General features: G+C 39.9%; 1 protein-coding gene across 1 annotated transcript; it reads left to right on the top strand.

The window, feature by feature from the left end:
* The first annotated feature begins 2,449 nt into the window (after nucleotides 1-2,449).
* Nucleotides 2,450-9,266, top strand: LOC147170455 (uncharacterized). Its single transcript, XM_086081015.1, has 5 exons — nucleotides 2,450-3,277; nucleotides 3,364-3,406; nucleotides 5,363-5,446; nucleotides 5,557-5,802; nucleotides 8,172-9,266. Exons 1-5 carry the CDS (start codon nucleotides 2,897-2,899, stop codon nucleotides 8,621-8,623), a joined length of 1,206 nt encoding a protein of 401 aa, XP_085937141.1. The 5' UTR covers nucleotides 2,450-2,896; the 3' UTR covers nucleotides 8,624-9,266.
* Nucleotides 9,267-16,635: the final 7,369 nt, after the last annotated feature.

The raw sequence follows: 16,635 nt of genomic DNA on the forward strand, positions 1-16,635 counted from the left end.
GAGTAGCAGACAGAGGTGAAGCAAACCATTCTCACCATTAAGCTGACTGTCATCATTGACATTGGACCAGAGGAGGTTTTTGAATTTGAATTTGATTTATTTAAAAGTAGACAGTGCTATTTAATAAATCACATAGAAATGCATGAGTTAAAAAAGCCAGAATTAGCCAGAAGGCTATTTTCCATCTGTAGTCTCCTGGCCATGATGTTAAGAAAAGCAATTAAACACAAAAATTGAAGTACAGAGTAGACACACAATTGTTAAAAAACACATAATTGGACTAAACAGGTCCTGACACACTAAGAAGACAACGCAACTTTGCTGTTAAGAATAGAAACAATACAGTATATTACAAATACACATAACAATTTTTGAACTTGTGATAATGCACAGTTGCACAAACATGACATTTGCTTGGGCACATGTGGAGGAGACCTTCCTTCAAACATTGGCTGCGCTGCCCATACTTGTAAATCTGTCATAGCAATAGGGAAATAAACAACAGTTTGACACTGAAGCGTATCAGAATCACATAATGGTGTAGCATCATCACCGTCATCATGTATGACATTATTTTCGGTGGAAGGCCGTCTCTGCAAGAGAAAATCATATCCCAGACTGCAAACACCCCAAGTGACATCGAGAAAGTCATGTCAGATGATCTTCTGAGAAAGCACGTCTTGCAGTCTGACAATCCTTAAGTCAAACCGATTGCAGCAGCAGTAGCCAAACTGGAGAGTGATGGGCGGTACCATCTTATCAGATGCCCAGTGTCTTTTTTCAGTTCTCAAACAAGAAGTCCACATGTCGTGCACACGTGCTGCTATTCAATGTACCCCCACTAGACTAAACATGGTTTGCTGATTAATATTGCATTTGTGGAATATAAGTTAAGCAGCAAAATCACCCTTTTTTTTATCCATTGTGCACTTGCTCAGAGCTCAGTAAACGACCAATCACAGCTCAACTGCTTTTTGAAGCTCTCATTTTTTACGAGATGAACTGAAAGATCTCAAACTTCTTCCACATACACAATATCACCATTTCTCTCAAATATTGTTCACAAAGCAGTGTAATGAGCTCTGCACATGGGAGACGACGTCGCTCGCTCTCAATTCATTTCCTATTGAAGCAGGGCAACAAGGCGAAAATCGCCTCCCCCCCTCCCCCTGGGCGACACGCGAAATTCGTGCATGTGAAATTTCGCGCTCGTCGTACATGTAGACGTGCACACGTATGCTTGCGACATGATACTAAAAAGTTGAAACATGTTCAACCTTAGAGTGCCCACAATCAAAGGCTACTCTGAAAAGTGCAGTTTTGTTTTATTGGGGGGATGGGTCTGGGGACACTGACTGGTTTTCTGAGACTAGAAATAAAACCAGTAAGTACTGACTAGTTTTCTGGGTCACCTTGACAATGTAAGCAATGTGCAAAAGAACACTGATAAAATAAGGAAATCCATTTTTCCTGCCTACATTAAAATAGTGTAACTTCCTCTGTAATGTTCTTGTTTCTCTACCTAACTGTCTGGTCTGTTTCCTCAGTCTCTACATGGAGGTGGAGTCCCCAGCGATGCACCTGCTGGTGGTTAGAGTCAGACGGGTATTTAAGAACCTCTTAAGCAGCGAGAGGGCGCTGGAGTATTGTATGTTGCTTGCCTCAATTACCTTTCAAGAATTCTGACCTGTAGTGTTCCTGGTTTTCTCTATTAGTTAGTTGGTGTCTTTCATACTTTTCAGCAACAAAAAAATTATATTTCTAATCTTGTGTAGGTTTGCACCCATTTGGCATGTCTGTTTCGGGTATTTTATTGTGACTCGTCCACCACTTCGGCTTAGTTTGGGGTATTCACTATAAATTCATCCCCATGTCAATATTTTATCAATGTCAATATTTTATCAATGTCACTTTCCATCAAAACATCATCAGGAAGTGTGCCTGAAATCCAAAGTTTTTATCAGTTATTGTTCCCATTAATATTCCAATTAATGACCAGCAAGTCTGTGGGGATGTGGAAATTGGATTATGTGACGGTACTTGTGATTTCCAGCATTACAGCAGGCACAAATAAGAATTGGAATGAATTTATATCGTACGAATAGCAGGATCACACACTTTTTCAACGCCAGCAATAAAAGTCTGAATCTATGTGCCATTCATTTAATGTTGTCTTGTATGAGGAGTGTGTGTGTGAACACTGCATGTTTTGGCTGGCCTCTTTAGTATAACTTGGGGGAAAATCCATTGCATTTTAAATAGATGAGCACACACACACCAATTTTATTCACATAGGAGATCTTTCCAGCACATAATCTTGTGTGGCTGTGCTTCTCTATGGAAAGGGCTGTTACCGTAGCAACACCAAGCAGTAAGTGCCTTTTCAAAGGCTGGGCTACTCTGTCACGGCCACCCCCTTTTTCTCTTTTATCAGCTCTCAACCTATTCTACATAATGCAGCCACACCAGTCATTTGGGACACAACAGAGTTAGCACAACACGGGGATTTCGTCTTTTTTATCCTCCAGGCTCTCTGTGTGCTTTTGGTCTTTCAGAGAAGAGCGAATTTTGTCATTTTTACTGCAGCAGGATATCTCTAAACAGCACAGCATCTGCATTTAGGCGGATGTCTTCTTAACAAAAGGATGGGAAGCTCTTCACCGAAGCCTGAGGCCTTGCCTTCTGAAGAGCATAATTGGATACAGACAGTCACGCTTTCACAAAGTAAAAGGAATTGTTGTATTTTTGTTATGTAATTGTTTTTTTTACTCATAAATTCAAAGTAAAACCCAAATGACAAACATCAGATGTGAGGCAACAATTTCATTCCGGCACTTGACAGAAGAAGAAATGAGGCCGTCTGAAAGGATGGTGAAACATTTGTTCAAGAATCAAAATGTCAGGGCTGACCTTTGGTCCCAGAGACAACAAACTAATTGAAAGGGATGAAAAGCATGCTGAGCCATTTCAGGAGTTCTCCAAATGCCCTGCGTGCAAAAGAAACAATGAGGAGCTTCTAATCCTGCCATGTTCTCATGCCATGTGTATTCACTGTATAACAAGGGAAGGGGAGAAGAGGTCAGGTTCATCTCCCCGCTATGATCTGAGCCCACTTGTCTGCTTAGTGTTGTGTCCATTATGTCTGTATGATGTGGAGCTGCCCTGTAGGACATGGTCAACTGCTCTATCCTGTCTCCCAAAATATCCCAAGCCTGACTGCGTCAGATGCGAGGAAGCATCTAAACCACACCCACCATCGCCACCATCACATATACAAGTAAGAGTTGTCACTTTGGTGAATTTATTGAAGCACTTGTAATATACTTACTGTCAAACTTTTTTCACTTTTACTGTGAAATTCAGGGGTCCTCCAATCCTGTGGCTGTGTATGAAGAAACAGCACAATGTGAGTTGATTTATAATTGTGTCTTATTTAATGAGATCCAATGCAAGAACTTCCTCAGAAAGCCTCCTTTGCCGTGCACAGTTCGATTGACTGGGGGATTAGCTAACTATTTGTTAAGTGCTTTTTAGAGTGTTGTATAACTGCACAAGGTGATAACAAGCAATTTTTCTTATGGAATAGGTTTAAGAATGTTTTTATATTCGATTGAACCTCTGAAGTTGGATGAACCTGAAGTCATGCAAATAAAAACAACATTTTGGGAAAATGCCTCTAAAATGGCACAACAAAATAAACAACGTTTTTTAAAATTGTGTGACTGTTGAGAGGAAAAGGTGATCATTTGACGAATTCATTACACCTGGGTCATTATAGGTGAGAGAAGAGTATGGTGGTTAAATTGTTTTTACTAGGGGTGTCAGGCGAATATTTTTGTAATCATAATTAATCAAATTAATTCAATAGTTAACTCACAATTAATTGCTAAATTATATCTGTTCTAAATGTACAATAAAATGTACAAAAATTATTTCCCTAAGTTTTCGTACTCTTGTTAACATAAAAGTGGAAAAAAATGTAATTAATAAAAATATGGACGCATTTTGTACTCATTGAAATTAAAATGCATTTTTCTGCCACTAGATGGAATAATTGCATAAGACGATGATTATTTTCATATTAAGAGCTATCTAATCTGTAACATGAAGTAATTTGTGAAATTCTGCACATTTTTAAAATTGTAAAATACAACTTGACCCCAGTCTCCACAAATATGTGCATTATTATTACATTTATGACGGCTAAATTTTGACGTAGCCGTGTCTGCTGAGTTGCGACTGGAATTCCTCCAGTACAGGCGTTCCAAGTCATGGGCAGTCAATAGTGGCACTAAAGGAACTTTACGTTAACTCGTATGTTCAATGCCTATACAATGAATGATGTCTTATGCTGATAACAGTTTGACCGTGGAACGGATTTTTTTTCCAATTCCATTATTTACTCTTGTTTTTGTTTTTTTATATGTTTGAGACCATCGAAGGCCAATAGGCCAGGTTCCATTTTACTGCAAAGATGCAACAGGTCCCAATATGTTGAGCCAGCTTTGCATTAACAGTAGGGCAAGGCCACCGCACATCCAGAAGATGGTGCTGTTCTCTCTTTTCAATGTGTATTCTCGATGCTGCAACACACATCACCCATTCATTTAGTAGACCAAAGGCATTACCGTAATTACAAATTAGTTTTGTCGTATATTCAATTTATGATCACAAATTTTGATGACAGAGGCAACTCTATCAAGATGTCTGAATTGGCCAGCACCACCAAGAGCAGAATGTAGGTTACGTAGCAGTTGTAACATCAATAGAAGTACAGAATAAAATTTTAATAGTAATGTAATTTATTGACTGTCATCCAATCCAGGGTGTACCCCGCTTCTCACCCAATCAGCTGAGCACAAATTCTATAGAAACTGTATTGATAGCAAATTAACTGCTCAACAACGCAATATGTACGTAATATTATTACAATTCCTGATAATGATGATGATTTAGTGGATGAATACAGTATCTCTGCAAAACAGTTACTGATGTTTAATACAAAGTATTTTACCAGGGATTTAAATCATGTGCCAACATGGCGAATTAGCACATCTGCATCAAAGCTCTGAGGTCCGGGGTTCAAATCTTGACTCCTAATGTGGAGGTTGCATTCTCTCCCCTTGCATGCGAGATTTTTTTCCCCCAGGCCCTCTAATACCCTAAAAGCATGCACCTTGTGTTAATTGAAGGGATCCTCACCTGCTCACCTGTGACCGTAATGAGGTCAAGCCATGTAGAGGATGGATGGATGGATGGATGGATGGATGGATGGATGGATGGATGGATGGATGGATGGATGGATGGATGGATGTTTTTGCCGTTGTGGAAACAGCTCATATCCTGTTGATATTAAATGCAGGTTCCAGTGCTTGCAGTTTCACTGTATCACCAGCTGAGGGCAATGTAGAACTACAGGAGGAGGCGATGGAGCAATCTGTTTTTGGTAAGCAATCATGCTTCAGATTTCTAAACGTATACAGGATCTTGTGGACGGTCAGCATGTTCTATTTTTTTTTTTAAACTGCTACGTTTTCTACTTTTTTTCCTTTTTAGGTTTACATTTTTCTCTGGACCCAGTTACAACACCCCCTTCACTCCATCTGTCCAACTCATCCCTCACTGTGACTTACCAAGAAGCAATCTCTCTTGTTTCACTCCCTAACAATGCCAAGAGGCTAATGATGACCTCTGACCCTGATGCGATGGCTTACATCCCTCAAGTTTGTGCTGATGTTATCATTGCACAGGGACAATATTACTGGGAAGTGGAGGTCTGCAACAGTTCAATCTACAAAATTGGTAAGAAGGTTTTGTCATTAATATTGATTCCGCTCTACTTCACATTCTTTTTTTTAATACTTGAATGTAATTATTTAAAATATTGATCATTAAGTAATAGTGTATGGATTATCTCAAACACATACATGTATCTGCTTGATATTATTTACACAATAGACCACTCACTTTTACCCATTCTTGTGCTTGGCAATGGTTGGAAATCAGTGCATGGCATAAAAGGTTATTGGTTGACCCCCAGAAAAAAAATCATATTGAGTTTCCTTAATTTCACAATAACCCAGGTGCAGTTACACTTGACGTCACAATCTGATGGCCGAACATTCTCCCTCAGGATTTTTTGGGTAAAGAGCAGAATTCATGGCTACATCAAAGAAGCCCCAGACCATTCCAAAAAGTTCAGCTTTCATCTCATCATCCACCCAATATTATCCTCAAAGAATTAAAAAATCATTTAGGCTTTTAAGCCTTTATGCTTTTTTTTTTCTTTTTTTTTTGTCAGCAGTGGTTTCCCCTTGTAACTCTGCCACGGATGTCATTTTTACCTAGTCTCTAACTTATTGTTGAGTCATGTACAATTATCTTAATTACAGCTATGGAGGCCTGCAGTACTTTAGTGTTACCCTAGGTTCCTTTCTGACCTCCTGGATGAGTTGTCTATGTAGTCTTGGAATAATTTCCTTAGGCGAGCTGCAGAGGTGTAGTGGTCTCCTGGTGAAGTGGGTATTCTCTCAAGTTTACCCCCCCCCCCCTTTTTTTTAATTTATTTGCCAGTAGTCCAAAAGATTTTCCTGTTATGGAAACGGTGACATGTAAGATAAATCAGTCATTTTTACTTGCTCACAAAAATACAATTATTGTGACTTGATTAGGAGCAGTTTGTAGTTATTAATGGTAACACAAGCAGCCTGAGTGAATGTAAAATGTATTTATTATTTGACAAACAACTTGGGGGTGCTGAAGAATATGTTATAAAACAATAATTAGGGTACCATCCATCCATCGATTTTCTTACTCCTCACAAGGGTCGCGCCAATCCCAGCTGGTTTCGTGCAGTAGGCGGGATACACCCTGAACTGGTTGCCAGCCAATCGCAGGGCACACAGAGACGAACAACCATCCACACTCACAATCACACCTAGGGACAATTTCGAGTGTTCAATTAACCTGCCATGCATGTCTTTGGAATGTGGGAGGAAACTGGAGTACCCAGAGAAAACTCACGCAAGCACGGGGAGAACACGCAAACTCCACCCAGGAAGGCCGAAGCCAGACTCTCTCAGCAAGCCGCAGGAGGCGGACATGCTAACCAGTCATCCACCGTGCCAATAATTAGGGTACGATGAACAAAAATTGTGAAAAACAGTCTGGTTAGACTTCAATATTGTTTAATCTACTAAGGCCTAAAGCGCTTGCCAAAACATGCCTCTAAAACCTGTAGGTGACTTTAGAGTCCCTCCCGAAAACCTGAAGTTTTCCTGGAAATTCAACAATATTGTCAATGCCTACTAAATAATCTCAGCTCCTGAAGCAGATAGTAACATAATTTATTATTATAATCCTTCAATATATTTTTTTCAAATCAACAAATAACTGTCTGCGGATATATTTACCTTCAACACTAGCGCCATTCCGTTACAAAGCCATTGACATTTTCAACATCCTTATTGTCTACAAACATATTTATTAACAATGTCACTGTTGACTGTTACACTGATACGAATTACTCTCGTGTCGTCGTAAATCGCGCGCAATTTATTTCATAACTCAAGCGTATCTGCGTCTGCCATAAATGCTCAAAAAAAATTCCAGGACATGCTACGAGGCCCACGTCACCCTCTCGTGCACATTCTGATGCATTTCATCGGCTAAGAGACCAAGAATTGGTCAAAACAAAATAAAATGATCTCACCGCGGTTCGCTTGTACTCTATCACTTCAAAATACAGCACTGTAATGCTGCAAATTTCCTGATTGTGTGTTTATTTTGACTGGCGGAAGATGAATCACATTGATTGGAAGATGTATCACATTGATTATATCATATATGTTATCATACAACATCATGTTTGGCGCTGGTGTGTGCGCTCAAGCATGAGCAATTGTGCTCATACCCACCTCATCCACTCGTCCTGGGACCATGGAAGTGTACTAGGGCAGACTACAAACTGGATTGGACCAGTCAACCCTGGGGTGATCATCACTAAGAAGATGCCATGGTTGTCTTGAACCAAATGGTATCGCGACCAAGGCCAAACAATCCACTAAATAGACAGACAGTATAGTACAAAGTGACAGAACCTCTTAAGAATTGTAAAATGTATGTTAGCTTTGTTAAGGCTTCAGTTACTTACTACACACTTGTTGTTTCAGGTGTGAGCTCTCTGGATGGTCATGAAAGCTGGTTGCTGGAAAGACAGAGCTTATCATTTTTTACAGTTTATGATGGAAGAAGGGAATCGCTCAACACTGTCCCACCTCAGGTCAAAACCATTGGAGTGTTTCTCAATATTGGAGGAGGTGCTCTTAGCTTCCATAACCCCGTGACCCAGGAGCACCTCGTTACTCTGCCTACCCGCTTTAATCCGTTAGGAGTGTTGCCAACTCTGGGCCTTGGTCAGGGTTGGCTACGACTGCGTTGTGGCCTCCCCCCTCCTCTCTATATTTTCCTCAGTAAAAACTCAGCCTATAGAGCGCCCTGTGGATCCAGTAGAGGCCGGGTGCAGAGGGATATTCCCTTCCGGTCTGTGCGTAAAGTTATACAGAAGTTTGAGAAGTTGTCAGGATCAAACTTTGCTTTGAAGGCTAGATCAACCTGCTCCTGAGGATTCTGTGGGACAAAGGGGGCCAAGGCTGATGAAGACAATCCTACTCCACAAAGGAGACATCCACTGACAGACCCACATATACTCAGAAAGGCTTGATCTATAAGTGCTATTTGAAAGGCAAATGCTCCATCCTGAAGGACTTTCAGATGCCTCCTTCCATTCTCTGTGTGAACCCAGAACTATCATTGACTCACTCCCCAGGACGTAGTTCTTTCCCTCAATCAAACACCCCCGCTGCTCTCGCCATGGTCCAGAATGAGTCCTCAATATTGTGAAGTGTAAGGAAAGGCTGGGCTTTTACCAGTGTGACTTCTTAATTTGTCTATGTGTGACTGTAGGGGTCCTTTCACTCGCGACACATCCCTGTACACTTGGGCGCGAGCTCTACTACTGTAAGTGTGTGCTTTCGCCCTGTTGCTCTTACATTGCTGGTATGTAAACAAGCGGAAATAATGTGTAAGCAGTGCGAGGTGAGAAGGAGAGGTGTAAGTACAGTGACACCAGCGGTGTCAACCCAGAGCGGCAAGGACAGGTGGTACCACACATTTATCCCACGCTCTGCCTTCGATCAGACAGTAGGCTGCCCTTTCTTGACCCTTTGAAAGCCACAGGACTCCCGAAAACTTCAAAAGGGACAGCAGAGCGCAAGAGAACAGGGGGGGGGGGGGGGGGGGGAGAACAGCATGCATGAATTAAAGACAGCAGGTGACGGTAAAAGAAATGAGCTGAGGGAGGATTTCCCAACAGCTTTCAAGCCAAGAATCCCTGAAACGATCAAATGTTTTTGCCTGAGAATTCTTTTAAAACTAGCACTGAGTTGCGTTGGCCACCAAATTACATTAGAAGTGCGGTCAGAGCTGTCAATGCTTCAACTTTCCATTTGTCTGATTGAGTTCACAAATACATTTAAAATGTGGATAATAATTATATAATCTTTTTGTACATTTGCTCACTTACAAATAAATGATCAGTCGCCAACTGTTACAGTTGGTTTTTAAAATTAGTAATAGACAAGAGTATCAGTCAAAACTGCATAAAAACACACAACAATAAAGTTAAAAAATTTGCATTTAATATAGTATAGTATTATATTACAAAAATTAAATATAAAATGCTAGATGATAAGAAGTTACATTAGAGTAGCTATTTCAACAGGTGACGTAACCTGTTGATTCTAGGGATCGTTCTTTAAAATTGTTACCAATCCTGCAGATATGTTATATCACATAGTGTTAAACATTCTATGGGTTTATAGCCATGAATGTGTATAGGTTAAATGCTGATCTGATTGGATGGTAAAGCCAGGGGCCGAGCACAAGTGGAAGGAAAGCAACTACCTTGTTGAATGGGACATGGCAAGTCCTAAAATTACGGGCCCGAGTTGTGACTCCAGTCCCTCACCTCTGGCAATTAGGACATCTGTCCCACTTAGGGGTGAACATTTGCGAAGGTAGCAAATGTTGATTTCCCGTCAGAGTTCTTTAAATAACTCAACTATGCTTGAAACGCTCGCATTGTCCAACAGTCTTAATTCTTAATGGGTTTTTCTTGTCGGAATGAAATTTTGAACTGTTCAAAATTCGCAAATTCGTAAATGTTCGCCCCTCAGTGAGATGCGTGCTAAACAAACGTGAATTATTCATGGTCAAGTGGATAACATATATCTGCGTATGCTCAAAAGAACACCCAGGGCTTAAAGTACTCTGGCACCGTGACGGCTTTCCGTCATAAAAGCCACTAGCCAATCAGAAGCAAGCAGAGTAGGGCTGGCCTTGTATTGAAACGATGGCAATGACAAATCCAGCGAAGTAAACCGTTTACATTGTGGGGAATATTTGACACGTCTGGCAAAACACCGCCAATGCGGAGAGAAGGCCAACTTCAAAATAAACCTTCCCATACCAAGTAATACGTGGAGTGCAATGCCAAGGAACACTTTTATTTTGAAGTTTTTCCCAGGAGCCTTTTGCCTGTCGCGGCGCAACTGATGACTTGACTCGTTTTACGGAATATGTATCTGCCATTCATACTGCCTGCGTAAACTACTGCGACCAAAGTCAGCAAAACAACTTTGTCCTGAAATCACGTTCAATCACCTATTAAGGGCACTAAAAGAAGACTTAATTACGCTGACATTGTATTGCACGGTTCCTGTTGCCAGTGTTTTAGGCGTCTACGGTGTTAGCGTGCTAGCGGTGCTAGCGGCTACAGCTAGTGCCACCGGACTACTTTTCAAAGGCAGTCCAATCGACGTGATGATTGCACACTTAGATGCTGACAGCCGGCCACAGTCGTTCTGAGAGATCAGTTTAATAAACTGAACTCACTCAATTGTGCAGACGGCAAAATCACAACTGTGGTTCTGACGTCACTTTGTCTCACAGACCAAAAACTAATCAACTCGGAGTTTCATTTCATACAAAGTGCTGTACATGGAGTAAAAATCTGTCATGGAATAAGGAAATAACACAAGTAGGTAAGTACATAAAGTAAATAATAAATTAATAACGAAATACAGCAGGCACCATAAAACATTGAAACAATGAGTCTCATGCCGAGTCAAACGCCAAAGAACAAAGATGTGTTTTAAGAGTGGGTAGAGAGGGAGGTTGCCTAATATTTAACAGAAGGTCATTCTAAAATCAAAAAGAGATTTGTCTAAAATCCCCCTAACTTTCTAGAGAGGAAAATAATGTGCTGTTAAGCACAATTTACTTCTTTTTTTTAAGTGCATAAATGCCTTAGATCAATGTTACAGCTGCACAATGAATGGAAAAATATTTGAACATTAAATAAAGTTCAGTGACCAGTTTCTGAGTGTTTCTTTTCTCCAACCCACGTATCATTCCTCCTGATTGGATTTGTGAATTGTTATCACTTTGTTGTTTTCGTTCTAGTCATTGACGAAATTGTCAGTCAATTTAGTTATCGTCGTCATCTCAATGAATGGCTTCTATTTTAGTCAGTTAGTTAGTATTTTAGTTTTCGTTTAATTTCCATCTGAATTTTTTTTTTTCGTGATGAAAATTTTCCGTTGACAAAATTAACACTGCTTGCAAAAAAGACTGAGGGTTAAGGTTATAGATTGTCCAAGCATATCTCCTGATTTAAACCTTATTGAGCATCTGTGGGCATCCACAAACAAAAGGTGGAGGAACACAATATCTCTGATATCCACCAGCTCTGTGATTTGGTCAGCGAGGAGAAAATAATATTGGCCACACAATACATCGACACTTTGTGCCCAATTTGGACATTTCACAATTTGGTGTGCTCACTTTTGTTGGCAGCAAATTAGAAATCATTGGCTAAATATTTTGAGAGGACAGTAAATTTACTTTGTTATATAAACTGTACAGCAAGATTTTTTTTTTTACTATGTATATTTACACTTGGACAGTTTTAATATGCAAACGCTATGTGGCCACTTTTAGATTCACTGATGTCAATTCCCTCCAGCCTCATCTTATCCCATTGTTGTTAGTGGCTGTGTTTTTGCTGTTTAAATTAAATTACAGCGTTATAATATGATGAACACGTTTATTTTAAATCAAAAGTTAGTGTTGAAAAACAAGAGGTTGGTTTTGGCTTGTTATCAACTACACATCATCCAGTTTGCGCACACACCAGCAGACTCGATAATAGCCGATGAGTCAAATGGGCTCTTATTAGACTGTCGCCTCTACTGCCATTTATCAGCATGACTGTGTGTTGATGTTTCACGCTCAGCTTACTAAAATGTACGTGTGCCGTGACCACTTTTGGTAAAGTGCACTTCTATCAGCTTTGGGAAATGTGCAGAAAAGTGTGTGGAAGCAATTTTACTTATGTAAACAGAAATTAGACCAACCTGACACACTGTGTGATTCACAGGGCTGGGGGTCGAAAATGTCAGGGGTGCTTAGTGTCCTGAATGGATGGATATCAAATTCATTAACCCATTCATTTGAGAACTTGATTTCAACTTTGCTTCTATTTATCTGTGGACATTGAGTTTATGTCATAAATGTGTTTTTTTCTTCTTCATTTTTAGTACAGTACTGTTCTTAACGGTCTGATCAGGTCAACAAATAAATCCATTAAAACTGACTAAAGACAACTTGTAGACATCAATGGGAGCAAATCATCTAAATATTAAACTACAATGAAAGACACGTGTATATCTATTTTTTTGTTGTCTTACATACAGTAAAATACATTTTGATTCAAAGCATGAGCAAAAGTAATACTTTAACCAACAATCAAAATTTCATTTTGATTTTTCAAATTGGAAAGAGGCATCCTTCTTTCTGTCTTGTCATCTCATGATCTCTTATTAATGAATTTAATGTTCTGTTATTAGTGTTGTTCATGACACTCTGCATGTCATGGTCTTCCAAAGGCGTGAGACATCTCCAGCTCCACGCAAAATCAGACAGTTGACTGCCAATGCCACAGATCTTTACCTAAGGATGCCCATGGATGGAGACACGCTTTTCAATGAACAAAATTATGAATTGAAGGGAAAAAAAATATTTGCTTTGCATTCAAATCCTGCCACCAAAGTTAAACCTGTGAGCAATTAGGGTATTTATTTATCGGATTTGGATTACCCCATCTGACACCAGCAAAAGTAAGACCCTAGACTGTCAATGACATGGCACAATATGGGAACGTACACTCAGGCTTTGGAAAATAAAATTCATGAGGGGGAATGTCATTGGATTTTTTTTTTTTTTTTTTTTTTGGTTAAACACTCTAAAAATAGTTGGGTCAAAAATAACCCAAATCGGGTCAAAAATGGACCAACCAAAAGATTTTTTAAAGAAATTAAACTATTAATCCACAAAGCAATCTATTTTTTTTCTTGTTTTGTGGTTTATTCGTTTGACCCAACTTTTGCGGTTAATCGAATAACCCAACTGAATTTGGTCAAATATGAACCAGCCCAACTTTTAGAATTACTTTCTTTAAAGAATTGGGTCAAATTAAATAATAACCCACAAAGCAACGCTGTTTGTTGGGTTGTTTTGTGCTTTATTCAATTTAATCAAAAAGTTGGGTCAAATGAATAACCCATTGAATAACAATTGAATAAGGTGAAAAATGAACGACCCAACTTTTTGAATTATTTAACCCAAAAAGTTGGTAAAAAATTAATAAATTAATAAATTAATGACCCACAACACAGGCCAATTTTGGGGTTGTTTTGTGAGTTATTCTTTTGACCCAACTTTTTGGGTTAATTGAATTACCCAAAAAGTTGAGTTGGTCCCTTTTTGACCCAATGTGGTTTATTTTTGACCCAACTGTTTTTAGAATGCATTTTCCATTGATTTTTCTTTCTTTCTGGTCATATAGTAGGCCTACACTATATATTTTTTTCTTCTGCACATAAATTTGTAAACTGTTCTATGGACCAATACTTATTACTTCCATTTTTGTTTTTATTCTCATTGATAGTTACTTGAGAGTGTAGATTTACTCTGTTTAGAGTGCCACCAAAGTTAAACCTGTGAGGAAATTTACACTGAATTTACTGTGTATTTGCAATGATGACAAATCGAGCCCTGATTCCAATGAACAACAAACAACAACAAAACAGTCAAGTTTAACCAATAAGCATTTGTTGAAGCTTTACATTTATCCAAATAATTTTTGCAAAGTAGGTTGAATCATTTTGGGCAGCTGCATCACTGCGGGACGGGGGAGGCGGGGCCTTTAGAAATCGCACGAAACAAAAGTCCACTTTTTTTGGCCTAAGTTTCGACTGTGTCTCTAAATCGATGCCATTTGTATGAATAAACATCGCCTCTGCAGACTTCTACAATGTGCATATTGAGGGAGGAAAGGCCCTTTCGCTCCTTTCCGCTGCAGAAACAGCGCCAAAATTAGCTTTACAAGTGAGCGGTACGCCTCTTATTACCATCATTATTGACGATCAGCATAACAGTGGCTGGTAAGCAACATGCGCCTCTTGTTTTAGTGCTGCGTCATTTTGCTCCCTGCCACATCTTGCTTTTACTGATATGCAACGATGCGGTTAGATTAACAACTGTGGCTCCTTTTGTGGGAAACATGGGCGCCAATGTATCTTAATGGGCTTAACCTTAACCTCCAAGTATTAAAAAACGGGAGACGCGACATTTCGCCGTGATCTTATCCAAACTAGTCAGGAATGGAATGTATTCCAGGCAAATACGTGCGCCAGGCTCTTTAGTGCCTCAAATGAAGAATTCGTTGATTAAACACTTTTTTAACTTATCACTGACAATTCTGCGTTCTATTTATGTCACACATTGCATCAAGTCATACATCTTGGGATAGGAAACAGGTGGAGAGCAAATCTGGAGGATGGGGGTAGGTGGTCGCGCATCTGCCAGGCTATTATAACTCATGGCTTTAATATTCACACCTCTTAGACTGACCAGCAAACAGGATGCGGTCCCAAGCGGCCGCTGCGTAGTCAAGTGAGTCAGCTTGGGGGAGGAGAAGTTAATTGATTGTGAGAGTGGCAACACCGTTAAACAATCCGTACTAATGGCAAGCGTCTGTCAGACACCGGCAAATACACAGCGCCGCGAGTAAGAGTGCGTATCCATCCAATGGAACCATTATGCCCCATTATGGATGAATACGCGCGCAAGGTGTTGTTCTTTTAATGGCCTCGCATTTCCGCTTGGAAATTTCAATTTCAAATTTCAATTATATCATTCTGTTTACTGCTACAATAGAAGAGGCAAGAATTTTAATGAGAGCGCTAACGAGTATTTATTTAAAACGTAAAAACATGAACTGGACAGACTCCAATACACAAACTTGTCCCAGTGCTCCCAATTGCTTGACTTTTTGTGAACTCTCCCCAAAGAACAATTTAAAATGCCGTCTGCCTAATGAATGACTGTGCGGTGCGAGAGAAAAGCGTCGCTTAGCACCCTATGATGAGGTGCAAACAGCCCATCATCGACTCTCATTGCTGGGGGGTTTGCAGCGTGAATCCCCACACCCTGTGGGAAGTGGCTCCCGCAGGAGACGTTATGTGACATATGCATTAAAATAACACCTTGCGCTCACACCTCACTCGGCGCTTTTGGCCACACACACAAAAAAAGATTGGATGTGACACGTTTACGCCGCGGTGCAGCATAAAGACACTCGAGGCGAGTGTTGCATGTGGAAATATTTCCCACAGTCCCTGCACGAGAAATGTGGGAGTATGGAATGTTGAAATATGGCAGTAAATACACTCATCTGAAAAGTCGTTTATTGATTTGAGTTCAAGTTTTTGTTGCCACAAATGGGTTACATAATAGGCTACGTTTAGAATGAGCATTTCGGGTTTGATGTAAATTAATATTCACGTCCAAAAATGTCCTGCTGATAAATTATACTTTAAATAGCTTTTGGCATATGTGTTCACTCCAATTAATGACATCGCAGCGCATGGGATTTTAAGTGGAAGTGTCCAGGTTTGAGTTCTTGGTTAAGCCAAAAGAAACAATTGAAGGAAAAATCTGCAGAGAGCCAGTACAAATTGAAAAGCGTTGTCTTTAGCTATTCCAAATATTTTCATTCGTTTCTGTTAAGTCACTTAGGTCTGAGCAATTGGGAGAGGAGGGGGTTCAGCCAACTAAAAACACATATGGACTTTTCACAATACAGTACATAATTTGGAAAATGTTCATCTCATTCTCATTTATTTGATTGTGTTTTGAAATACAAATAGCCTACAGCTATAAGATGTGACGCCATAAGTCAGTGCATAAGTCATATTTGTCATATATTTTCTAAACTGGATGGCCTGTTAAAGTTGTCGATATTATTTCCATGAAATTCGCAATGAACCAATGCAAAAAACAGCAATTCATGGAATAAGTTTGTCTCTTAGGGCCCCTAGTGGTGGTGGTGGTGGTGGGGGGGGGGGGGGGGGGCAATTGTTAATCCAGCCTTGACCCACCCCCATCACCCATCCCACCTATTATCTGCCCCCCTTCTCTTCCCAGCCGGTGGCTGCTTCAAGCTGTCAGGGA

This window comes from Leptonotus elevatus, chromosome 7 (genome assembly GCF_054856555.1).
Source record: "Leptonotus elevatus isolate MCC_2025b chromosome 7, RoL_Lele_1.0, whole genome shotgun sequence".
Lineage (NCBI taxonomy): Eukaryota > Metazoa > Chordata > Actinopteri > Syngnathiformes > Syngnathidae > Leptonotus > Leptonotus elevatus.